The sequence below is a fragment of the Geotrypetes seraphini genome, chromosome 4, assembly GCF_902459505.1.
Source record: "Geotrypetes seraphini chromosome 4, aGeoSer1.1, whole genome shotgun sequence".
In the NCBI taxonomy this organism is placed as follows: domain Eukaryota; kingdom Metazoa; phylum Chordata; class Amphibia; order Gymnophiona; family Dermophiidae; genus Geotrypetes; species Geotrypetes seraphini.
Window position 1 is genome coordinate 171,226,700 of NC_047087.1, and position 25,539 is coordinate 171,252,238.

Genomic DNA, 25,539 nt, shown 5'->3' on the forward strand with positions numbered 1-25,539 from the left:
TGTGCTGTTCTCTTTGGCCAGGATGGTGTACACTTATCCAACATTAGTTTGGACCTGTTCTTTAATGATATCAGGAGGTTGCTTGAAATATTATATGGTTTATTGAGTAGCAGACCCACAGTTTTATTTGTTTTGGGGAGGGGGCCAGTGGATTATCCCTGTGGTGGTCACCCAAGCTAATTTGGAGCTAACAAAAGAGTAGCTTAGTGGTTAGGGCAGTGGATTATAAACCAAAGAGCACAGTTTCAAACCCCACTTTAATTCTTTGACAGAGAAGCTAGAAACTACAGGCCAGTAAGCCTCACTTTGGTAATTGGAAAATTCATGGAAGCATTGCTGAAGGAAAGAATAATGAATTTCCTAGAATCCAATGGATTACAAGATCCAAAACAACATTTTTTTTCTGCCAAAAGTAAATTGTGCCAAAAGAATCTGATTGAATTCTTTGACTGGGTAACCAGAGAATTAAATCTAGGATGTGCTCTAGATACAATCTACTTGGATTTTAGCAAAGCTTTTGACACTGTTCCTCATAGGATGTTCTGCTCTTAAATAAAACTGACAGGCCAAACTAGGACCCAACATGGTGAACTGGATTAGAAACTGGTTGACAGTAGAGCGTGGTGGTTAGTGGAATTCACTCTGAGGAAGGGAAGGTGAGTAGTGGGGTGCCTCAAGGATCAGTGCTGAGGTAATTCTGTTCAAAATATTTGAGATCAATTTTGCTGAAGGGTAAGAAGGAAAGGTTTGCATTTTTGCAAATGATACCAAGATTTGTAGTGGAGTGGACACCCTGGAGGGAGTGGAAAACATGAAAAAAGGATTTGAAAAGTGAAATTTGGAATTAAAATTCAATGCAAAGAAATGGAGAGTGATGCACTTGGGGAGTAGAAATCAAAGGGAGTCATATGTACTCAGAGGTGAGAGGCTGATATGCACAGAAAAAAAAGAGACCTTCAGGTAATAGTATCTGAGAATTTGAACATGATGAAATAGTGTGACAACTTGGTGGCTATAGCTAGAGAGAGGAGTAATCAGGAGAAGAAAGGAGGTGTTGATGTATTGTTTTCAGTTTCAGAGGCCGTATCTTGCTAAAAAGACTTGGAATGATCCAGAGGATGGTGACAAAAATGGCATGAGGCATGCACCAAAAGGCTTATGAAAACAGACAGGAAGACCTGAATATGAAACAAATCTTTTCCAGAGAAGGGAAAATGATAAAACTAAAGGACATGAATTTAGGCTATGGGGTGGTAGAAAATGTCAGAAAATTCTTTTTCACAGTGAGGGTGATTGATGCCCTCCTGAGGGAGGTAGTGGAAACAAAAACAGTGTTGGAATTCAGAATAGGCGTGGGATGAACACAGAGGATCTGCTATAATTAAACAATGAATTGGATTTTTTTTAAACCAATACTTAAGTGGTTGCATGTGTGTTTGTTGTGTCAAGTGACAAAAGTGGTAACAGAGAAGAAGTTGGAAACTAAAGGCTGGTAATCCTCACTTCGGTGGTTAGAAAGATAATGGAAGTTCTAGTATTGAGTTAGGATAAAAACTTGTATTGAAAAATCTTGCATTGTAACTATGACAAATTTAACCTGTAAACTGTATATTATGGATATTGGTATTAGATTCCTAGTATGTGTTGAGTTAGGATAGAAACTTGTACTGGATAAAAAAACCTTGTACTGTAACTATGGCAGCGAAAAGGGTGAACAGAATGTTAGGAATGATTAAGAAGAGGATCACAAACAGATCGGAGAAGGTTATCATGCCGCTGTACCGGGCCATGGTGCGCCCCCACCTGGAATATTGGTCCAGCACTGGTCGCTGTACATGAAAAAGGACATAGTGCTATTCGAAAGGGTCCAGGGAAGAGCGACGAAAATGGTTAAGGGACTGGAGGAGTTGCCGTACAGTGAGAGGCTAGAGAAACTGGGCCTCTTCTCTCTTGAAAAGAGGAGACTGAGAGGGGACATGATCGAAACATTCAAGATAATGAAGGGAATAGTAGAGAAAGAGAGGTTATTCACCCTCTCCAAGGTGGAGAGAATGAGAGGGCACTCACTAAAGTTAAAAGGGAATAGATTCCATACAAACGTAAGGAAGTTCTTTTTCCTCCAGAGAGTGGTAGAAATCTGGAACGTGGGGGAGGTAAAAGTAAGGGAGAAGGGAAGACAGACAGGGGGCAGAGAGAAAGAAAGAAAAAAAGACATACAGACAGGGGGCAGAGAGAAAGAAAGAAAGAAATGCCTAAGTCTTGCACCCATTAATGTAACGGGCTAAAAAACTAGTTACATAATAAATGAAGCTATGGCCCGTTAAATGCCAATTATAGTCTAAATGTTCTCATTTCCTAATGTCTGCATTGTCATATTTTTTTGAATTGCCGTATGGGTACAATCGTTCAATAATTGTAACAGCACAGAGATATTTAACAGGACTGGGTGTGTCCATTGTATTAGTGAGTGGTTTGAGAAGGGCAGCAAAAACTAAAGTAAGACACAGAGTCCCAATGTCCTTACCTCATTGTCTTAAAACTTGCCACTACCTGCGTTGTCCAAGGTAAGTACACATCAGCACATTGATCCTGCTTTTCAAATGGTGGGTCCCTCTCAAATGGGTACAACAGAGTCTACAGCCAGAAAGGGGCTTTAAACCGCCCCCCCCCCCCCAATGCAAGCACCTCCCACTCTGCGGGGCGTGCAGGCTATGGCAGGAAAGTTTTCTCTAACCCCAGTCCTGGGCTGCCCAATGGCCTTTCGCTATCAGTTAGTAAACTGAGTTGCAGCAGTACATCATTTTCCGATTACCTGGGGTTTTTTTTTTTGTTTCTCAATAAGGTTCTCTACGTGCGTGCACCATAAAATCTCGGACCCCTGAGGAAGGAGTGTGTTACGAAACACAGACCGTGTTGGGTCCTGTCTCTTCACATATGAGAACCACTATTTGGATTGCTACATTGTATCTTCTCCAATAAAGATCCTGAGCCTTGTACGTCACATCTGCAGTTTTCTCTCTTGTTTTCGCCATTTGATCCTCCACTGCAGATCTGTTGGATCGTTCTTTTGTTTTGTTTCAGCCCGGTGGCCTATCCATCTTGTGTGGGTAGATCCAGATAGATGGTGCCATGTTATTGGCAGTTCCATGCACCTGTGGTCACTCTTACCTTATTATTTCTAAAAAAAAACAAAAAACCTTCCCTCCATTTCACCTTCATGCTCTCCCTGGAACACATGTTGGGGTTTACTTGTATTTTCTTTGGTTGATTCCATTTTCCTGACCTGATGAAGGACGTGTCATTCCCAAAAGCTAATCAAGAAATTACTAAGTTTATTGTACATTGTATTTGATTATATAATAGGAAGGGTTGGGGAGGGTGGGGGTTAATAGCATTTTATGTGTACTCTTGATGACTATTAAGTGATATATTTATGATCTATTTGTTATATTATATTGATGCACTTATTGTACGTTTAAAAATGAATAAAGAATTAAAAAAAAAAAAAAGAAATCACTAAGTTTGTCCATAAGAATAACCATACTGGGTCTGACCAATGGTCTACCTAGCCCAGTATCATGTTTCCAGAGTGGCCAATCCAGGTCACAAGCACCTGGTAGAAACCCAAATTTAAAAAGGTAGGACATTATCATAGCTTTTGGGTTCTTAAGTTTTATTCCCAGCAGTGGCCGGGACATTACATTAGTTTGGAAGCGCAATGGGAAGCAGGGGAGGATGAGGAGAGCTGGTGCTCTTGCTTTTAGCAGGTGTGCACATGAAAATGAAGTGGTAGCCGCTAAGTACCTGTCTAGACTATTCATCTGAACTCTGAGGGCTCCTCCATCAGCCCAACACCCTTTCTTTTTCTGGAATGCCGGGTATCATGCCCCCTGGTGCATTGGTATTAACATAATTAGCCCTGCGCTGTGAGCTCTATGAAGGGCAAAGGCAGGGATTCCCCAGGAAGTCTTTCTCTCTCGCTCTCTCTCTCTTTCTCTCTCTCTTTGGCTGGCTTTTGAGCTTTTCTTTTTTTATGCCAGGGGAACAATCGGCGGTGACAGCCCAGCAAGCAGCCTATTTGGACAATGCTATTACTCAGCAAAGCTCTGTTCTTTTGTTTAGGCTGCATAGCACTGCCCGTCTGAAGCTTGAATAGAATTTAAAAAAACCAACAACCTTGGAAACCGCGGACAGAGATTAGGAAAGAAGGGACGAAGGGGGAAGCAGAAGGCACAGGAAGAAAGCAACGGATCGGCGCAGATAGAGCAGATCCTGTCGGCACTAACCTGTGCTACAGACGTCCCTGCCATGGGAGGTGATCAGATCCCCTGGATCAAGCTGTGGGCTCTGATCTGGGGTGTGATGGGCCCCTGTTTTGGCCAGAGCTGGCCGCCAGTGGAGAAGCTGAGCCCCTCAACCTCGGTTCACAGAGGTAACATTATCTATAACTTTGGTTTGACAAGTTGTCATCCCCCTCCCCCTTGCCCCACTCCTGGAAAGCAGAGAAAGGAAAGCTAGGGTTGACCTCTTTTCTCAGCTTTAAGGCGATTCCTTTATTCATTCCTTTATACCTAGGCAGTTTCGTGCCATTCATTTCTCATTTTCTGCCACTGGCTATTTGGTTTACACCACTACCTTTAAACGGACATTTTGAATCAAGCAGTCTCAGGAAATCTGAAAGTTGCAGGAATCTCTTTTATCTACCACGTCAGCTACTACAATTAAGATTTGAACCAATTTAAGGCATTTTCAGTTAGCTCCCAAACTATTCTTTTCTTAGTGCTGACTTATATTTCCATTAGTATCCTGGAAAATATGTCCTGTTCAGTATTTTGTATGCTCTCTGGTTATTCTGATCAGGCTACTGATCTCTCGCTTCTCTCAGCCCTAGGTTCAAAGGAGAGTTTCTCGTTGCTTTTGCTCCATAATAGGCTGAGAAGTAAAGTCTACCCACCTGCTGCCAACATGCAGAAAATGGTAAGGATGGCACGGCAGTGTCACTTCTCTTTACGATCATCTTTTCTTGGAAGTGTGAGTTGTCAAGAGAGCTAAACTCTCAGGAAATGAGCCCCTGAAATGAAAGTTTCAATTATTCACAGTCTGAATTTAGGAATTAAAGAACATGCCCCGTCAGAGCCTGGTGAGGAAGCAGTGATGTAGTAAAGGTGTGGGGCGGGGGGAGGGGGGGTGTGGTTTGCCCCAGACGCCATCATGGTGGGGGTGCCGGCATCCCTCCTCTCCATCCCACTGCCTCTTCCCACTCCTCCCCACGCTGCATGCACACCCCTTCCCTTCCCCATACCTCTGCTCACCGCTGCAAACAACAATGTCAACATGCTCCTCACGACCGCATTGGCTCCCGATGATGTCATTTCCGGGTGCCACCCATAGGAAGTGACATCAGAGGAAGAGACGACACGGTCACAAGGAGCATGTTGAAGATGTTGGTCATGGCGGTGAATTACAGGTATGGGGGAAGGGAAGGAGGGAGCGCACACAAGGCAGGGGGGTCTGGGAAGGAGCGGGGGGAGGGCGGAGACAAGGGCAGGGGAGGGGCGCCACCGCCCCGGGCATCTTTCACCCTTGCTATGCCACTGCGAGGAAACACTGGTAAAAATAAAGGATTCATCCCCAAAACACTGGTAGAAATAAAGGATCTATTATCAAAACACAGAGCCCTTAATTTCTACAAATTGGGACTTTAACAATTTTAGGGTGAAAATAAATATATTCAGTACATCTGAACAACAAGAATAGTTAAAGCCTGTATTTAAAAAAGAAATTGAGCTCAGAGGCCCTAGATACATATTAGGAAAAATTTTAGTAAACCTACACTTTGTATTTTTACAAGGGGCCGCTCAAAAGTTCTCAGCCCAACCAAGAAGAGGATGATGTGAAGCCATGAAACTTGCAAGTTATTCCACACTCTTCTTGACACTTTTCATTTCATTTCATATCATTGAAATGAAAAGTGTGGAATAACTTGTCAATTTCATGGCTTCACATCATTCACTTCTTGGTTGGGCTGAGAACTTTTCAGCGGCTCCTTGTATATGTGGGAGAACAACAATAATAAAATAATGTATTGTAGGCAGCCATCACCAGGGTTGGTGCAAGAGTTTCAGGCATCCTAGGTGAATCATCAACTTTGAACATCTCAGTTAAATGACAGACCCTGAGTTGCCTTCTCCTGCCTCTGAAATATGGAATATTAAACACACGATCACCTCAATAGTACGTCTTCTAGAACAAGCCTATAAAAATACATAACTGGATATTATCCCCCAGTTTCTATATATGACATTTAAAACTGTGCATGCAAATTTAGGCACATGCTTAATTTGTATGTGTGCAATTTAATTGAATAATGAACTAATTAGCACCTAATTGGGTGCTAATTGGCAACAATTTGAATTTACATACGCATCTTTCTAGGCACTAGGGCTAGATTCACTAACCTGCCAATTGTGCTCGATCCATGGCCGATCCGTAGCAGGCCGACCAATTCAAGACGGGACAATAATCAAAAGGGAGCGATTGGGGGAACGCCCCCCACCGACCCCACGGATCGCTACTGAGCGATCCCGACACATGCACAGACCATCTTCTTTGCCAGTAGATGGTCTGTGCATGCGTTTGCTGTCCATGCTTTTTCATTTTATAATTTACTTTTACTCGTGAGCCCATGGGTTTAAAGCGGGTTAAAGCCATGTGCTTGTGCTGCAGGGAAGGGAGGCAGAGCAGGGCTGCAAAAGGCAGGATAGTCGGGGCTGAGCAGGGTGGCAAAAAGGCAGGAGAGTTGGGGCTGAGCAGGATGGCATGAGCAGGAGAATCGGGGCTTAGAGCAGGGTTTTTGCACAAGCGACTGCTCCTCAGCAGTTGTTTGTTTTTGGATCGGCCAGCCCAGTCGGTGTGTCTCAATTTTGTTAGTGAATTGCGTCCGTCCTACTTTGCATGCTTTTTCCCCTCATTTGCATGCACGGATCAGAATTGGATCGGCACAGAGGTTAGTGAATCAGGTCACAGGAAAATCAGGTCGCAAAGGGGTCGCAAACTGATCAGTACACGATTGGTTTGCTTAGTGAATCTAGCCCTATTTTATAAAGATACGTAAATCTTTTCATGTGCAACTGAAAAGGGTGTGTTGCCGTGGAAGAGGCACAGGTGGGTCAAGGGTGTTCACTAAACATGTGCGCAGTATTATAGAATTTTGGGGATCCATGCCTAATTTTGGCACAAGGGTTTTCACTAGGTTTCAGTTGGTGTAAATCTTTGTGCCCAAAATCAGGCAAGGATCCTGGCACTGAGGACTGGATTTTCAAAATGGCGCTGTTTTGAAGGCGCCGGTAGGTGCCCAAACAATGCATAAGTTAAGTGTTTTAATTAGCCATTAACGGTGTGGTAATTGACCACACTGTTAAAAACCAATTAAAAACTAATTAAGAAAAAAAAGTAGGCGCTTGAATCACATCTACACAGATGCTTACTGGTGCTGAACGTCAAAAGAGGTGTGGTTATAGGTGGGGTTGACCTTCAGCACCACTACGTGTGATTCTGTGTCGAAGATAGTCACTGGAAATGTAGGCCTGTAAAACCCTGGCCTACATTTCCGACGCCTATCTTCGAAGCAGGCAGTGATTCTCAAAATGGCGCTGTAGTTTGAGTGACATGTGACTGGTGCCATTTTTTAGAACATAAGAACATAAGAATTGCCGCTGCTGGGTCAGACCAGTGGTCCATCGTGCCTAGCAGTCCGCTCCCGTGGCGGCCCTTAGGTCAAAGACAAGTGCCCTAATTGAGTCTAGCCTTACCTGCGTACATTCTGGTTCATCAGGAATTTGTCTAACTTTGTCTTGAATCCCTGGAGGGTGTTTTCCCCTATAACAGCCTCCGGAAGAGCGTTCCAGATTTCTACCACTCTCTGGGTGAAGAAGAACTTTCTTACGTTTGTACGGAATCTATCCCCTTTTAACTTTAGAGAGTGCCCTCTCGTTCTCTCTACCTTGGAGAGGGTAAACAATCTGTCTTTATCTACTAAATCTATTTCCTTCATTATCTTGAATGTTTCGATCATGTACCCTCTCAGTCTCCTCTTTTCAAGGGAGAAGAGGCCCAGTTTCTTTAATCTCTCACTGTACGGCAACTCCTCCAGCCCCTGAACCATTTTAGTTGCTATTCTCTAGACCCTTTTGAGTAGTACTATGTCCTTCTTCATGTATGTCGGCCAGTGCTGGATGCAGTATTCCAGGTAGAGGCGTATCATGGCCTGGTATAGTGGAATGATAACCTTCTCCGATCTGTTTTTGATCCTCTTAATCATTCCTAGCATTCTGTTTGCTCTTTTTGCCACCGATTTCTTGAGTGTGTTTATGTCACGTTGCTGGTCTTCGTAATCCTTCTGCGTCTTCACTACTCTGAATAACTTTGATTCATCTGCAAATTTAATCACCTCACTCATCGTGAGGTCATTTATAAATATGTTGAAGAGCACGGGCCCAAGCACCGAACCCTGTGGCACTCCACTCGTGACGCTTTCCAGTCCAAGTATTGTCCATTTACCCACACTCTATGTTTCCTAAGCGCCAAACAGTTTTTAATCCACGTGATTATTTCACTCTCGATTCCATGGCTATCAATTTTTTGAAGTAGTCGTTCATGCGGGACCTTGTCGAACGCCTTCTGAAAATCCAGATATACACCCCCCCATCTATATTAAAAATATGATTTTTAGTAACAATCCACATATCGCACAAGAGTGTACCTAGGAAAAGGCAGCATCTTAAACATTGCAGTGAGCACTAGAACACCAATACATACATTGTAAAACTAAACAAGCCAGATCCTGCACAGTCAATTGATCCTGTACAGTCAATGCTATCAGAAAGCCATGTCCCTTTCATACACACAGATAGATACACCCTCGCCCAATATGGAATAATCACAAACTAAAAATAGAAATATATAGATAAAAGTTAAACTGAACTGCCAAGAAACCAGACTCTGCATACAATGCAACACCACAACACCACAAAAACAGTAATACATGTCCTCTAATAATATGCAAAATATAAAGACAGTAGATGTAAATTTGAAAAAACTGATACATAACAATCACCACTTTACAAATTAACAAATAAAAATAAAACAAATAATGAGAAATAAGAAAATATAATTTTATTGGACTAATCCCCGTAAGCTTGGTCCTCATCCCCACAAACCACCTGATTCCATCCACACAAGCCTTGAATTGTTTATATTGAACTTATTATATTAAAGTATAAAAAGAAACAATATTCTGTACAATTGTCAATTTATAAATCAGCGTCTTCTCCCCACTCTCTCTTCCCCATTTCCCATCAGCGTCCTCAGCTCACTCTCTCTCCACTTTCCTTCAGCGCACGCACATAAAAACAAGGAAGTAATTTTATATCATTTTTATTCTATTCATTCATAGAAATTAAAGTCTAAATAATGCCAGTCACATAACAAAACATGATTTTACAAAAATAATTCCCTGCACAGTCAAGCCTGCAAGGATTACTAGATGTCTTTCAGCAGCTTCCCTCCCTCCCTCCCTCCCCCTTACCTTTGTGGCCAAGTCAAAATGATCTACCAACAATAAAATTTTAAAAATACAAAGCACACTGTATGCAGAGAAAATGTTAATTATCATTTATAATCTGCGGGTTTTCAAAGAGGTCAAGGCAGCTTACTTTAATAATAATAATAATAACAGTTTATATACCGCAATACTGTTAAGTTCTAATGTCACCTCAGTAACAACTATACAAAAATAGACAAATATACCCCCTCCCTTTTTGCTAAACCGTGATAGCGTTTTTTAGCGCAGGGAGCTGCGCTGAATGCCCCACGCTGCTCTCGACGCTCATAGGCTCCCTGCGCTATAAACTGCTATTTAATAAAATGGGCCATAGTGCAAAAAAATAGACAGCATATATAAATTCTCAAAAGGGACACATTTTGATCACTAAATTGAAAATAAAATCATTTTCCTACCTTTGTTTGGTAATTTCATCAGTCTCTGGTTGCACTTTATTCTTCTGACTGTGCATCCAATATTTCTTTCCTTCTTTCAGCCTCCTATATGCTTCCTCTCCTCCAGACCTCATTCCCTCCCCCAATTTTTCTTTGTTTCATCCTGTCCCCTTCTTTCTTTCTCTCTCCATGCCCCCTTTCTTTCTGTATGTCTGTCTTTCTCTCTCTCTCCGTGCCCCATTTCTTTCTTTCTTTCCCCCTATCCCCTTCTTTCTTTCTCTCTCCCCATACCCCCTTTTTTTCTGTTTGTCTTTCTCTCTCTCTCTCCGTGCTCCATTTCTTTCTTTCTTTAACCCTGCCCCCTTCTTTCTTTCTCTCTCCATGCCCCCTTTCTTTCTCTATGTATGTCTTTCTCTCTCTCTCTCCACATGCCCCATTTTTTTTTCTTTCTTTCTTTGTTTCACCCTGCCCCCTTTCTTTCTTTCTGGATCCCTGCCCCCCCTTTCTTTCTTTATGGCTCCCTGGCTCCCCCACTTTCTTTCTTTCTCCATGCCCTCCCCCATTCAACCACCATTGGGAAACATGCTGCTGCCACCACCGCCGGGGAAAGGCTGCCACTGGCCATCGGAAACAGGCCGGCGCTGAGTTTACCCTGCTTCTCTTCTCCTCGGGCCGACCAACTCTCGCTGCCCGACGTCAATTCTAACGTCGGAGAGGACGTTCCGGGCAAGCCAGGCAGCGATTGGCTGGCCCAGAATGTCCTCTCCGATGTCAGAGTTGACGTCGGACTGCTAAAGTTGGTCGACTCGCGGGGAAGAGAAGCAGGGAGGGAGAACTCGGCGCCGGCTTGTTCCCCCACCCCTTGTGCGCACCATTTCCCTACTCCATACCTCTTTTAACTTCCCCGGCATGAGCAGCATCACCAACTCGCTGCCCATGTTGGCATCGACTTTTACCTCTGATGTCATGTCTTAGGTGCGAGGCCCAGAAGTGACATCACAGGGAGAGCCGATGCTAGCACAAGCAGCAGGTTGGAGTGCTACTTGTGCCGGTGAAGAGACAGAGGTACGGTGGGGGAAGGAGTGGAAAGGAGCAAGGGCATGGAGTAGAGGACAGGTACCAGCATCCTCACAAAGACACCACCTGGGGCAGACTGCCCCCTCCCCCCTTACTATGCCACTGACTAATTGTTTTTTATTCAAACCCCTGATGCAGCTCTTGAGGGGGTGAAAGAAAGCCATGTCAGGCTGGTAGAGAGCGTTATATTTTATTCATCTAATTATAAAAAAGAAATTTTATATTTCTCATCACTTTGCTCTGCATCTTTTGCTGTTCTGGATCTTACAGATTTTGTGAACGCTCATCTGTTTGCTTTTTTGATACTATCATTTTCAGTAGGGCAATAAGCAGTGGCTTAGTAAGAGGGGTGGTCTGCCCCAGGTGCGGTCTTCCTCGGGGCGCTGGCACCCCTCCTCCTTTCTGCCCCCCTTCCCACTCTTTCCCCTGCTGCACATGTGCGTCCACCCACACCCCTTCCCTGTACCTTTATCACTTCAGCGTGAGCAGCGACGAACCTGCTGCCTGCGTTGTCTTTGGTGCTTTCATTGATGTCACTTCCGGGAGGAAGTGATGTGATAGAGAGCTCCAAAGCTGACGTGGGCAGCAAGTTCTTCATTCTCATGCCAAAGTTAAAAAGGTACTGGGAAGGGGCATGGGTACATGGGCATGTGGCAGGGGGGGTCTGGAAGAGGGCGGGAGAGGGGTGCCACTGCCCCGGGTGTCAGTAACCCTTGCTAAACCACTGGCAATAAGGGCCTGATTCTGTAAGTGGCACCTGGAGAACAGGCGCCTGCTGCATGTCAGTCATGGCTAGCAAGAATCCTAGGTGCCAAAAATGTAGGTCATGGTTTTACAGGTTTACATTTCTGGCACCTTGGATCCTTGTAGAATCATGGCCAGCGATGCCTAGTGACGTCAAAGTCTGGTGCCACACCTAAACTTGCCAACTTTAGGTCTTTGGCATCAATAGGCACCCTTAGGCACCTTGGACCCAGGTGCTGGTCCTGAAGGGTGCCTAGTGGCACCTCATTTTTTAAATGTGTTTTTAATTGTTTTTTAATGCCATGACCAATTATTGCACCATTAAAAACCAATTAAAACACTTAAGTTAGGCATCATTTTGCACTATTAGTTCAAATGTTAGTGTCACCTCAACTTGATTATTGTAACTCTTTGTATTTAAATTTAAATTTGAAGTTGGTTCAAAATACTGCTGTGAGGTTGATATATGGATTGAAGAGATATATGTCAGCGTTTCTGCAGCATACAGAAGACTTCTTTGGTTACCTATTGAGAAACGTATTGAGTTCAAAACTGCTTGTCTGATTCATCATATTTAACAGGCTGAGGTTTATGATCATCTTGTTTTGTTTTTCTCTCATTTACAGTACATTACTCATCTAATAGGTTAAGTGGTACACTCATTGCATTTTCCTTAATCTAGAGGAATATGATTTAAAAGTCAGTTTAACTCCTCTTTTGTAAATGCTGCTATTATCACCTGGAATAATTTATTTATTTTAGGCATTTATATACCACCTATCAAATTATCTAAGTGGTTTCCCTATCTGTCCTGGTGGGCTCACAATCTATCTAATGTTCCTGGGGCAATGGAGGATTGAGTGACTTGCTTAGGGTCACAAGGAGCAGTGTGGGATTTGAACCCACAACCTCAGGGTGCTGAGGCTGTTGCTCTAAACACTACACCACTCCTACCTCCCAAGAGTCTCCCAGCGCACATTAGAAATGAAGTTAGTTATTTGATGTTCTGTAAGATGGTGAAAATATTTTTATATGATATTATTTAAATTTTATTATGATTTAAGGTGTCTAGATTGAGTTTTGGATTTTCCCATAGATTGTGTATGGCTTCTTTTGATGTAAATCACCTTACACTGTTTGATATTAGTGCAATTCATAAATCTTGTATTAGATTAGATGCCTGCCAGCACCTAACTTTTGGCAATCTTTGCAGAATCAGGCCCTAAGTTTTCATGTTGTACTAGATGTTTGAATAGTTATATGTACGTATGTGTCCTGCAGCAGGTACCCTTGTTGTTTCTGTTACCTGTATATAAGAGAGTCTGATTTTGACATCATAGCACTGATTGTTCAGTGATGTACAGTACATGCACATGAAAGGTACTTTTTATAACAGGGTGCCTAGATCAGCAGGCCTTGTGGATGTTTACTTTAAGCCTATTTTATAATGATATGTGGAGTGACATTTTCGAAAGGACATCCAACTCAGAAGGTCACAAATGGATGTCTATATCCTATGTATTTTAGAACAGAATACAGCTTGTTCTAAAATACATGTGAGATGAATGTCCATGTGCTGGAAACATCAGCATGAACATCCATTCTACAAACTGAAATGTACAAATTATGAACATGTAGGCAAAGAACGAGGAGGCCTGTTTGGCATCATAGAAACATCCACTTTATCAAGTGGCCACACAGCTATCCAAGATAAATAGTCTGGTAGTTAGAGCTGTGGGCTCAGACTCGGGATCCATGTTCAAATCCTACTTCAGAGGGGAGTTTTTTTTAAATTGTGAGCTCTCCAGGAATAGAAAAAATATCTACTAAACCTGAATGTGCATCATGGCAATAACTTTCAGTCTTGCAGTTGTCCTATGTATTAGGGTAGTACAGTAGGTTTTTCCCTCTCCCTCTCCCGCTGGAAGGTTCATAATTGAAAACAAACCTCACTTTCCACTAAAATGAAATTTGAATTTTGTACACTTGGCTCACAGTCTAGGCCAGTGTATCACAAACTGTGTGCCGTGGCACACTAGTGTACCCCATGAGATTTCAGGTGTGCTGTGAGATGCTGGGGAGGAGGAGAGGCACCAGGGAAAGAGATTGGGACTTGTATACCACTTTTTTGTAGTTTTACAACCACACTCAAAGCAGTTTACAAATAGGTACTTCAAGCATTTTCCCTATGTGTCCCAGTGGGCTCACAATCTATCTAATGTACCTGGGGCAGTGGAGGATTAAGTGACTTGCCCAGGGTCCCAGGGAGCACCATGGGGTTTGAACCCACCACCTCAAGGTGCCAAGATTGTAGCTCTAACCACTGTGCCACTCTCTTGTGGCAAGAGGCCCATCCCGTAGGCAGTCAGCTGCCGCCAGTGTCTGTCCTCCTCCCTGGCGTCTCTCCTCCTCTCCGCGCCTCTTCTTTGTCAGGACCCCCCACTGGCAAGTCAGGGTCCTGTCTGGAGGGTCTCCGCATATGCGCAGACATCAGCACGATGATATCACACATGCACAGTGATGTCATTGCAGCAACATCCATGCACTTCTGGGTGCCCTTGAGCTTTGGCCGCTAGTTTAGTGTGCCAAGGCTCATAAAGTTTGCGAGACATTGCTCTAGGCTAATCCTCAGACCTGCTTCCTTTTTTGTTAAGAATGCCCATAATCCCTTAAACTGTCATACAGCCTGGTATCCCTTGCTAGTTTCACATTCAAGGGAGAAAAAGGGGGACAGTAATCACTGGGGGATTAAGGAGGTGTTGTGTCTTAATCCCTCTAGTGGACAGCTGCACAAGAAGAGAATCTTTCTGAGCACAAGAACATTAGAGTTACCATACCAGGATAGACCATCAAGCCCAGTATCCTGTTTTCAACAGTGGCCAATCCGAGTCACAAGTACCTGGCAAGATTCCAAAGAGTAAAACAGATTTTATGCTGCTTAATGTGGAAATAAATAGTGGGTTTTCCCAAGCCAGAGATGGCCTATGGACTTCCCTTTTAGGAAATTATACAAACCTTTTTTAAACCCTGCTACGTTAACTGCTTTTACCACATTCTCTGGCAACGTATTCCAGAGTTTAATTACACATTGAGTGAAGAAATATCTTCTCCGATTGGTTTTAAATTTACTTTTTAGCAGTTTCATTGTATGTCTCCTGTATTTTGGAAAGTGCAAACAAGCAAGTCACATCTACCCATTTCATTCCACTCAGTGTTTTATATACCTCTATCAAATCTCTCCTGAGCTGTCTCTTCTCCAAGCTGAAGAGCCCTAGCTGCTTTAGCCTTTCCTGGACAAGTACCAGATCTAATAAATGATGCTTCTGCAGCTGTATGATCGGCAGCAGCATGGACAGTAGCGGCCCAGTCCCCCACCAGTTCAGCCCAGGGCCAGCTTAATCATTTAGCAAGACTAGGTGGTTGCCTATGACAGAAGTATCATGTAGGAGGGTGGCAAAAAGCATCTGCCGTCAAAGTGAAACAATATATATGTACACAGCCAGACAAAGCATTTCATAAAAGCATGTGTTTGAATTCTGTCTTAGCAAGTGAGGAATTAAAGATGGTTAATGCAGTGGGCTGAGAACTGGGTTTGATGCTCCCTTCATCTCGTTGTGACCCTGGGCAAGTCACTTAACCCTCCATCAGTGGCGTACCTAGCATATGTGACACCCGGGACCCATCATTTTTTGACACCCCCCCCCATCTGTACAGAAAACATGATTTTTAGTAACAAGCCACACGTCACACATGAGTACCTAGGAAAAGGCAGCATCTTATTGCAGTGAGCAGTACAACATCAATACACCCATTGTAAAACTAAACAAGCCAGACTAGTACAGATCAATCCTGCAGTCAAGCCTAACAAAAAACCATATATTCCGAACACACAGAACACAGAAAACACCTTCTCCTAGTATGGAATATGTAATCACAAATAACCCCTCCCTCTTTTACAAAATTGTAGTGTGGATTTTAGCCACAGTGGTAACAGCTCTGACGCTCATAGAATTCTGAGCATCAGAGCTGCTACCACCACAGCTGGCGTTAAAAAACGCTCCACAGTTTTGTAAAAGGGGGGATAAAATAGAAATACATAGACAAAGGTTAAATTGAACCAGTAAGAAGCTGGACTCTGCATACAATGTAACACCACAGAAACAGTGACACATCTCCTAAAGCAATAAATTTAAAAAAAAAAAATTTCTACCTTTGTCTTCTGTGGTTTCTGCTTTCCTCATCTTCTTGTAACTCTCTTCCTTCCATCCACTGTCTGCCGTCTCTCTTCCCCTATATGGCATCTTCTGTTCTTCTATGCCCCTTCCAGAAACTGTATGCCTCCCCCTTCCATCTCTCCTTTTACCCCCATTGGTCTGGCATCTCTCTCCTCTCCTTCCCTCTCCGACACCTCTCCTCTGCAATCCCTTTCCCTTTTTTCCCTCATTTTCCTTTTCAATTTATTTTCTGCATCTGTCTAGATTACGTTCTTACTACCCTCTCATCAGTGTCCTTTTTTACTGTCTACCTAAAGCTTGCCACCTCTTTCCCTCACCCCTTCCAGTATCTAACTCTATCTTCGTCCCTCAATCTAGCATGTGCCCTTTTTTCTTTCTCCTCCCCACTTCCTTCCAGTGTCTGCTCCCCCTTTCCCTCACACTTCCATTCAGTTCTGTCCCTATCTCTACCCCTTCCATCTACAGCTCACCTTCTGTCTCACCCCTTCCAGTCACTGCCCTCTCTGCCCTTTCCATCCAATGTTTGCCTTCTCTCTCTTCCATACAACATCTTCCTTCTTTCTATGCTCATTTCATAACTATCTATCCTGTGCCCCTTCTCTCCTTTGTACATGATTGAATTCAGCTCTGCCACCTCTCCATTTTTTTCTCTCTGTCACCAACCCATGCCCTATGCTCAGGCATCTCTCTCTTCTCCTTTCTTTCCTTTGCACCCCACAATCTGGTATCTGCCCTTCCCTGATTCTCTGGCATTTCTCTTCTTTCCTTCCATCTTTCCCTCCCCCTCCATGCTCTGAGATCTCCCCCTTCCTTTTCCCTTAGTCTGGCATACCTTCCCCCTTCCCTCCAAGCCCTGGCATCTCCTTTCATTCCCTCCCTCATCTTCCTTCAATCCTGTCACTGAAGGCGATAAGGTCCGTTGGACACACAAATGTGAAGTCAAGAGGGTAAAAGAAAAACACGAGATATTTTCCCAAGAAATCTTTAAATTCACCCTTGATGACTGCTGTTCCTTCCCAGTAGGGTGCTGGCTTAGAAATCTTGGCCTGGCTGAGATGCAGCGAGTGGTCCGAGACGGGGATGCGGGAAGCCGCCCCTCGGTACACCTGCCCCCCCACGTAGAAGTGGCACTTCTCGTCCGGGCCGGCACCCCAGTGCTGCTTCTCCTCGGCCGCCTTCCCTCTGCCCGCCGCCAACAAGATGAGGCAGAGGAGCGGCAGCTGTCGAGCCGCCTCCATGCTGCAAGTTTGCCCACCCGGAACTCTTCCTGCAATAGCAACTTCTTGTTCCCGCCTAGGAGGGCGGTGGCTGCAGGAAGAGTTCCGTGGCAAGCCGAGATTAGAAGTCTCCGCCATGGATACAGCGCCGCGGCTGCCAAGACATTTAAAATAATAGCGATCGGGGGGGGAGCAGGTGTGGGGAAGTCCGGAGCTGCAGGGCTGGCGTTAGAGGCAGTGAGAACAGCCGGCTGTGCACCCCCCCACCCAAGGCGTGCACCCGGGGCAGACCGCCCCCCCCCCCCTTGGCACGCCACTGCCCTCCATTGCCCCAGGTACAAAACTTAGATTGTGAGCCCACTAGATAGAGAGAGTACCTGCAAAAATTTAAACTAAGTTGGTTGTACCACAGAAAGGTGATATAGCAAATCCACAATTCAAATACTGTAGATTCTCCTCCACTGCCAATTCCAGATTTCATTCTTTTCATCTAGTTGTTCCTTCTGCCTGGAATAAACTACCTGAGTTAGTCCGCCACACCCCTTCCCTTGTTTAAAAGCAGACTGAAAATCCACCTTTCTGATGTAGCCTTCAATCCATAACTCTACTCCCCACTGCCCTAGCCAGCAGATTAACCATTTCCCCTAACTGTATCCATGGCATCCTGTTTGTCTTGTCTTTTTAGATTGTAAACTCCTTCGAGCAGGGACTGCCCCTTCGTAACTCTGTACAGTGCTGCGTACGTCTGATAGCATTATAGAAATAATAACATAACAAGACATTGGTATACCACAAAACCTCTCGGATCTATGCGGTTAATGGATGCTAGCACTGTATATGCACAGGGAATTATATACTTTAAATTATAAATACTTATCTATAAAATTTAGCAAATAGATGGGTTTTCAGCATCCTTCTAAAGATTTGGTATGAACAAAACTTAGTAATTTTCTCACTCCTTTCCAAAGCTGCAGTAGTGTTTTTAGTGCTGGCGTTGCAGTAACACTTCTGCTGCTCGTAGAATTCCTATGTTACCGCCGTTACCGCCGTGGCCGGCGCTGCAAACACTAGTGCGGCTTTGGAAAGGAGAGTGCAAGTTGCCAAAATCCTTGCCCCAGAGGCCAGCTTGGTAAGCTAAAGTTCTGTTTTAAAAACCCACTTGTAAACACAGCCTTTTACTATTGGGGGGAAAAAAAATAAACTAAGTTTACGCAAAGTTGATTTCTGTCTGTGAAGTTAAAATGATCCAAGAGATAAGTAGGTATAAATCCATATAATGTTTTATAGCAGATGCAACCCATTTTAAAAAGAATCTTAGCTTGAATTGGGAGCCAGTGCAAAATCTGATAATATTTTGTTAATTAATAGTAGTGGTAGATTAGATTAAGAGAGATGGTGTGTCTACGGTAAATGGCATTTGAAGAGTAAAATATGCCAAAGTAATGCTTCAAATCAGAGAGAGATCTGGATTTAGCTTAGTTTGTAAGAAGAAAGGACCTGACACGGTCTGTGTTTTGAAAAACTAAACTAAACTAAACATCACGCTTATATACCACGTCTTCTCTATAAAGATAGAGCTCGACCCGGTTTACAAAAATTAAAAAAGGAAGTACAGTAAGAATTGGTAATAGAGAGAAGCAAAGTTTACATTTTTTAAAATAGCCAAGTTTTCAGATGTTTTCGAAATAATTGGAAAGAGCCCAGATTTCACAGTAGGACAGGAAAATTATTCCAAAGTTCAGTAATTTTGAAGTAAAGAGATTTCCCTAATTTTCCAGTGTAGATAACGCCTTTTAGCGAGGGGAAAGATAATTTGAGCTTTTGGATAGATCTGGTAATATCTGGTCTCGCAGAGTACCAAGACAGAGGAATTAAAGGAGGAAGAATGCCATGTAGGATATTAAAAGTTAGGCAGGCACATTTAAAGTAGACCCTAGAAATTACTGGGAGCCAGTGGAGTTGTAACAAGGGAGGAGAGACATGGTCAAATTTACTTTTTACAAAGATCAACCTAGCTGCAGTATTCTGGATCTGCTGAAGCCTTTGAAGATTTTTCTTGGTCAGACTTAGATAGACTGAATTACAATAATCCTTTCTCAGGGTTCCAAGATGCTCAGTGTCTCATCTATTGAGAACCTTAAAATACTGTGTTGCAGCAGGACAGGAGTCTCACATCGCCTGTTTCTTTCAAATTTTACGCCAAATGTTCAACATCATAAGGTTCTTGATAGATGAGATAATGAGCAAGTTGGACCCCTGAGGAAGGAGTGTTTTTCAAAATACGACCGTGTTGGGTCCTTTCTTCTTACAAATGAAAGCCACCATTTGGACAACAGGTTTTTTTAATTGACTCCAATAAAGTTCCTGTACTTTGTACATCATTTCTGCAGTTTCTCCTTTGTTGTTATTTATTACTAATCTGTAAGCCTATTACATTAACGGGTGCTAGAATATATGTAATGTAATGTAATGTAATTTATTTCTTATATGTATGAGTTTGTCTTTTTTTCTTTGTCTCTCTCTCCTTGGACGCTGTCTGTCTGTCTGTCTTTTTTTTCTTTGTGTCTTTCTCCTTGGACGCTGTCTGTCTTCCTTTCTGTCTGTCTCTCTGGCCCCCTGTCTGTCTTGTCTTTCCCTAGCCCCCTGTCTGTCATTCCCCTTTTCCTCTCTCCCTGGCCCTCTGTTGTGCCATGCCTGCCTGCTCCGTGGCCCCCTTCTGTCCACCCCAAAGAGCAAACCATGATTGCTGTCTGCCCCCCAGCACACCCCTCCCCCAAAGCAGCCCTCTTTCCCTCTCGCCCTGGCCCCCTGCCTGCCTGTATTGCTCCCAAACCCGGCTTCCTGCTCTCTTCTGACCCACCGGCACAAACCGTTGCCGCTGCTGCTGCTCCTCTTCAAAGCAGCCTGCTGAGGATTGCCGGCCGGCTGTAACGAACCTCGCAGACCATTCTCCACCTCAGTAGCACGTTCCCTATGACGCGATCCTGCCCCTCGGGATCGCATCAGAGAGAACGTGCTACCGAGGTGGAGAGCGGCCTGCGAGGTTCGCTATAGCCAGCCGGCGATCCTCATCAGGCTACTTTGAAGAAGAACAGCAGTGGCAAATTTTGGGGCCTTACAGTGAGTGAGGGCGGGAAGGGGAAGTCGCTGGCGTGTTCCCTGCCTCTGTGTTCGAAAATGGAATTCGGCATGGAGGGACACATCATGCTGTCAGGGAACACGCCGTCCTAAGTGCACATGTGCGCTTAGGGTTTTATTATAGAGGATGACCTGCAAGAGATGAAGCTGTGCTTGGGTTGCTTGTTTAATGGATAATGAAATACTGTATAGAGACTGATTGCTCTAATGCTGCAATCCAGTTGGGTTTTCAGGATTTCTCCAATGAATATGCATTGAAAGCAGTGCATACACATAGATCTCATGCATATTCATTGGGGAAATCCTGAAAACTCGACTGAATTGTGGCCCTCAAGGAGGGACTTTGAGACCCCTGTTCTAATGTGTCTGTTTGTCATTTTATTATGCTTCTTGAACATGAATTTTCTAGGCAAGTTCTACATTTGTAGATAGACAGAGAGAGAGAGAGAGAGAGAGAGAGAGCGACAGAAGCAAGAGAGTGATCTGAAATTCAGTGCCATGCATTTCCATAAGGAACTGCAGAAGGGTTGGTTATGGATGATTGAAATATATCCTTGTCCAGTCCTGGTCTTCTTCACCTTTCAGTGTCCTGCATTGTTAATGAAAGGACAAATCAAAGCTTGGCCTTACACCAGACATTGCTGTTAGGGATATGTGACCTTTTGGCTCGCTGAAGTATTGGCATGCCTCTGGAACATCCTTTTCAGAGAAACCCCATGAGATCCAGTCCATACTGTGAGTTGCAAGCCTGAGGAAAGAGCAGCATATTTTTAAAGGTTTCTCTGATATAGAAAAGCAACACCTTACCCTCATGAGGGGGTCCTTTTATTAAAGTGCATTAACTGATTTAGCACGTGCTAAAGATTAGCGCACGCTAAATGCTAAGATGCCCATAGGAATATAATGGATGTCTTAGTATTTAGCGTGCGCTAAATTGGTTGGTGCACCGTAAGAAAAGACCCCTAGGTGATGGCCTCGGATTAGGTGCTTCTCCTGAAGAACATCATCTCACAGGAAAACTAACATGAGGAGGAAAGAGTTATGTTTTTGTAAAGACCCACTGACATCTCCAGGGCTTGTCCTGCAGTTGCCTGGTCATTGGAGGTCATATTAGTTTGCTGCTGGTTAGAAGGTACAGTGCTGATGTGTAAACATTTCAAAGCTAAGTAAAAGCAGCAGTTAGGCCAGACTGCCCAGCAATTTGTGGATTGATGACATTTCGAAGTTGTCTTTGTCTGTTTTTGTGACAAGAGTTGTTGAAGGTACCACCATGCTGAAAAAGCATTGGAGCAGCTTATATGGATAATTCATTCAGTGATCACACTGGTATCTATAGTAACTATTTCAGTATATGTGATCATATTAAACACTTCACATTTTCATATTTTATTACTTTGGATCATCAGATCCGTTTCTGGAAGTAACGCAGTAATCCTTAATAATCTTTTTACAGAAGAACTGCTTACATCGTCATCGATCCTTTGTTATTTTGCTTTATTATTTACTTAATTTATCTATTTAACTTAGTTATTAAAAATTTTTTTGCATTAAGCACTTATCTTTCTTTATCTGGAACTCTGTCGGCTGGGGACTCCTGTCGACATGTTTCACCTCTTCGGCTGTCCCCATTTAATACCGCAATCCACCAACCAGTCAGTGTTATTCTTTTGACAAGATCATTGCATTGGAAGCACACTGGGATTTGGATTCTGTTATCGGAGTCCATAAATAAATGCAGCTGAGCTTGGCTAGTGTGGATTGTGGATTTTGGAATTATAACGACATAGGAAGCAAATGTTCTCTAAAGACTTGTTTACCACATCTGATCCACTTCACTGTATGACCAGTTCAAACTGTCCTCATAATTGCTGGGGAACAAGGACTACACATACAATGGCAGGAGCGATGACTTAATGACACATTTTCACTTCCCCTTTCTGTGTTTCCAGTCTCAGAGCAGTCTAGCTAAAACATCTATTGGGCTTCAAAATTACTGAACTTTGGAATAATTTTCCTGTCCTACTGTGCAATCTGGGCTTTATCCAATTATTTAGAAAACACCTGAAAACTTGGCTATTTTTAAAAATGTAAACTTCGCTTCTCTCTATTACCAATTCTTACTGTACTTCCTTTTTTAATTTTTGTAAACTGGGTCGAGCTCTATCTTTATAGAGAAGATGTGGTATATAAGCATGAGGTTTAGTTTAGTTTAGTTTTTCCAAACACAGACTGTGTTGGGTCCTTTTTTCTTACAAATGAGAACCACCATTTGGACAACAGTTTTTTAATTAACTACAATTAAAACATCTATTGTGCTCCCTGACTCAAGGATTCTCATGCTTAGACTCCCAGATCTATTGCGCTGCAAGTTGGCAAACATGGCTTGCATGGAAGCTGCAGGCACAGAATTCCCTTATTTTAGTTCTCTTGCATTCAGACATCCCTAATCAGGTTCCACAGCTGACAGTGGCAGCTGCGCACAGATGGCACTGGGATCAGTTGTTCACAGGTGCAAATAGCATCAAGTTTAGGCCCTCTCCTAGTGCCAGCACTGGCAGCTTTGGCAACCTGCATTTTAATAGGGTCAGGACAGTTCTGCACATCTGTGGGATGTGAATACTTGGCAGGGCCAGGAGGAAGTGAGGGATGGAAAGGTTACATTATCTCTCAAGCTCTCTCCTTGTAATACTCCCCAATACAGGCACACAACTCCAGTCCTTACAGGACAATAACAGGTCTGGTTTTTAAGCTATTCAAAATGAATATTCATCACGTGCATTTACATGTGTGTAGCACCTGTCCAATAGAGGACCTCTATTGGGGTGTAGTGATAAGGAGTTCTGATGAGTTACCCCTTCAACGTGGGTGTGTTGGGGATGTGCATTTGCCTTCTTAGTATGCTTTAAAGAATTTAGTGCATGCAAAACTGATTTTAAACACATTAACCTACAAATAAGCAAGATAAAGTTGACTCACAGACGATGAAAAGTTCTCATGTGTTCAAAATTGTTATTGCCCTTAATATGTGAATTTCAAACAAGCCCAAGAAAAAGGCTGAAAAACAGGGCAAAAGGACAAATGAACTAAGAACATAAGAATTGCTGCAGTCCACTCAAGTGGTGGCCCTTAGGTCAAAGATCAGTGCCTTAACTGAGACTAGCCCTACATGCATACATTCTGGTTCAGCAGGAACTTGTCTAACTTTGTTTTGAATCCCTGGAGGATGTTTTCCCCTATAATAGCCTCCGGAAGAGCGTTCCAGTTTTCTACCACTTCCTTACATTTGTACGGAATCTAGCCCCTTTTAACTTTAGAGAGTGCCCTCTTGTTCTCTCTAGCTTGGAGAGGGTGAACAACCTGTCTTTATCTACTAAGTCTATTCCCTTCATTATCTTGAACGTTTCAATCATGTCCCCTCTCAGTCTCCTCTTTTCAAGGGAGAAGAGGCCCAGTTTCTCTAACCTCTCACTGTACGGCAACTCCACCAGCCCCTTAACCACTTTGGTTGCTCTTCTCTGGACCCTCTCGAGAAGTATCGTGTATTTCTTCATGTACGGTGACCAGTGCTGGATGCAGTATTCCAGGTGGGGCAATACCTTGGCCTGGTACAGTGGCATAATAACCTTCTCCGATCTGTTTGTGATCTTCTTCTCAATCATTCCTAGCATTCTGGTCGCCCTTTTCGTCACCAAAGCACATTGTGCAGATGGCTTCATTGACTTGTCGACGAGTACTCCCAAGTCTCTTTCCTGGGGGGGTCTCTCCAAGTACAGCACCAGACATCTTGTATTCGTGTTTAAGATTTTTCTTATCGACATGCATCACCTTACACTTATCCACGTTACACCTCATTTGCCATGTCGTGGACCATTTCTCGAGCATGTTTGTCGCATTGCAGGTCTTTGCAGTCTTTCTGCATCCTCACTACTCTGAATAACTTTGTATCATCTGCAAATTTAATCACCTCGCTCATCGTACCAATTTCCAGGTCGTTATAAATATGTTGAAGAGCACGGGTCCGAGCACTGAACCCTGTGGCACTCCACTCGTGACGCTTTTACAATCTGAGTATTGTCCATTTACCCCCACTCTCTGTTTCCTGTCCGCCAACCAGTTTTTAATCCACGTGAGTATTTCACCCTTGATTCCATGGCTCACAATTTTTCGAAGTAGTCGTTCATCTTGTCGAAAGCCTTCTGAAAATCCAGATATACAATGTCGACCGGGTCACCCTTGACTATCTGCTGTTTACTCCCTTGAAGAAGTGCAGCAAGTTCGTCAAGCAAGATCTTCCTTTGCTGAAGCTGTGCTGGCTGGTCCTCATCAGATTGTGTCCGTCTAGGTGATCAATGATGCGGTTCTTTATCAGCACCTCTACCATCTTTCTCGGTACCGAGGTCAGACTCACCGGTCTGTAGTTTCCCGGTTTTCCCCTCGAACCTTTCTTGAGGATCGGCGTAACATTCGCCACTTTCCAGTCTTCCAAAATCCTTCCCGACTTGATTGACAGATTGGCTATTAGTTGGAGCAGTTTAGCTATAGCCCCTTTCAGTTCCTTGATTATCCTCGGATGGATGCCATCCGGTCCTGAGGATTTATTGATTTTAAACCTATCAATCTGCCTGCATACCTCTACTAGACTGAATGTCAACCCTGTCTGTTTCCCATCTTCGTTTCCTGCATATAGCCTGTCGGCTTCCAGTAAGTTGCGTATATCCTCTTTGGTAAATACAGACACAAAAAATGTGTTTAGTTTGTCTGCGATGGCTTTGTCCTCTTTTAGCACTCTCTTTTTTCTATGGTCATCCAACAGCCCCACCGCTTTCTTTGCGGGTCGTTTCCCCTTAATATATTGAAAAACCGGCTTGAAGTTTTTTGCCTTTTTGGCTATTTTTTCCTCGTAGTCTCTTTTGGCTCCTCTTACTGCCGTATGGTACCTGCTTTTAAGTTGTTTGTGCTTTTTCCAGTTTTCGTCCGTTTTCGACCTTTGCCATTCCTTAAACGAAGTCTTCTTGTCTCTGATCGCTTCCTTCACTGCTACAGTGAGCCACGCTTGTTCCTTGTTCTTTTTCCTCTTGGATCCCTTGTTGATACGTGGTATATATAGATTTTGCGCTTCGGTGACTTTGTCC

The 25,539-nt window shown here is 43.5% G+C and overlaps 1 protein-coding gene across 1 annotated transcript in view; it reads left to right on the forward strand.

The window, feature by feature from the left end:
• Positions 1-4,044: 4,044 nt before the first annotated feature.
• CLEC18C (C-type lectin domain family 18 member C) overlaps positions 4,045-25,539 on the forward strand; it is a 120,297-nt gene continuing 98,802 nt past the window's right edge. The window contains 2 exon segments of the mRNA XM_033942444.1: positions 4,045-4,432; positions 4,886-4,977. Of these exon segments, the coding sequence (XP_033798335.1) occupies positions 4,309-4,432; positions 4,886-4,977 (216 nt within the window). The 5' untranslated portion in view covers positions 4,045-4,308.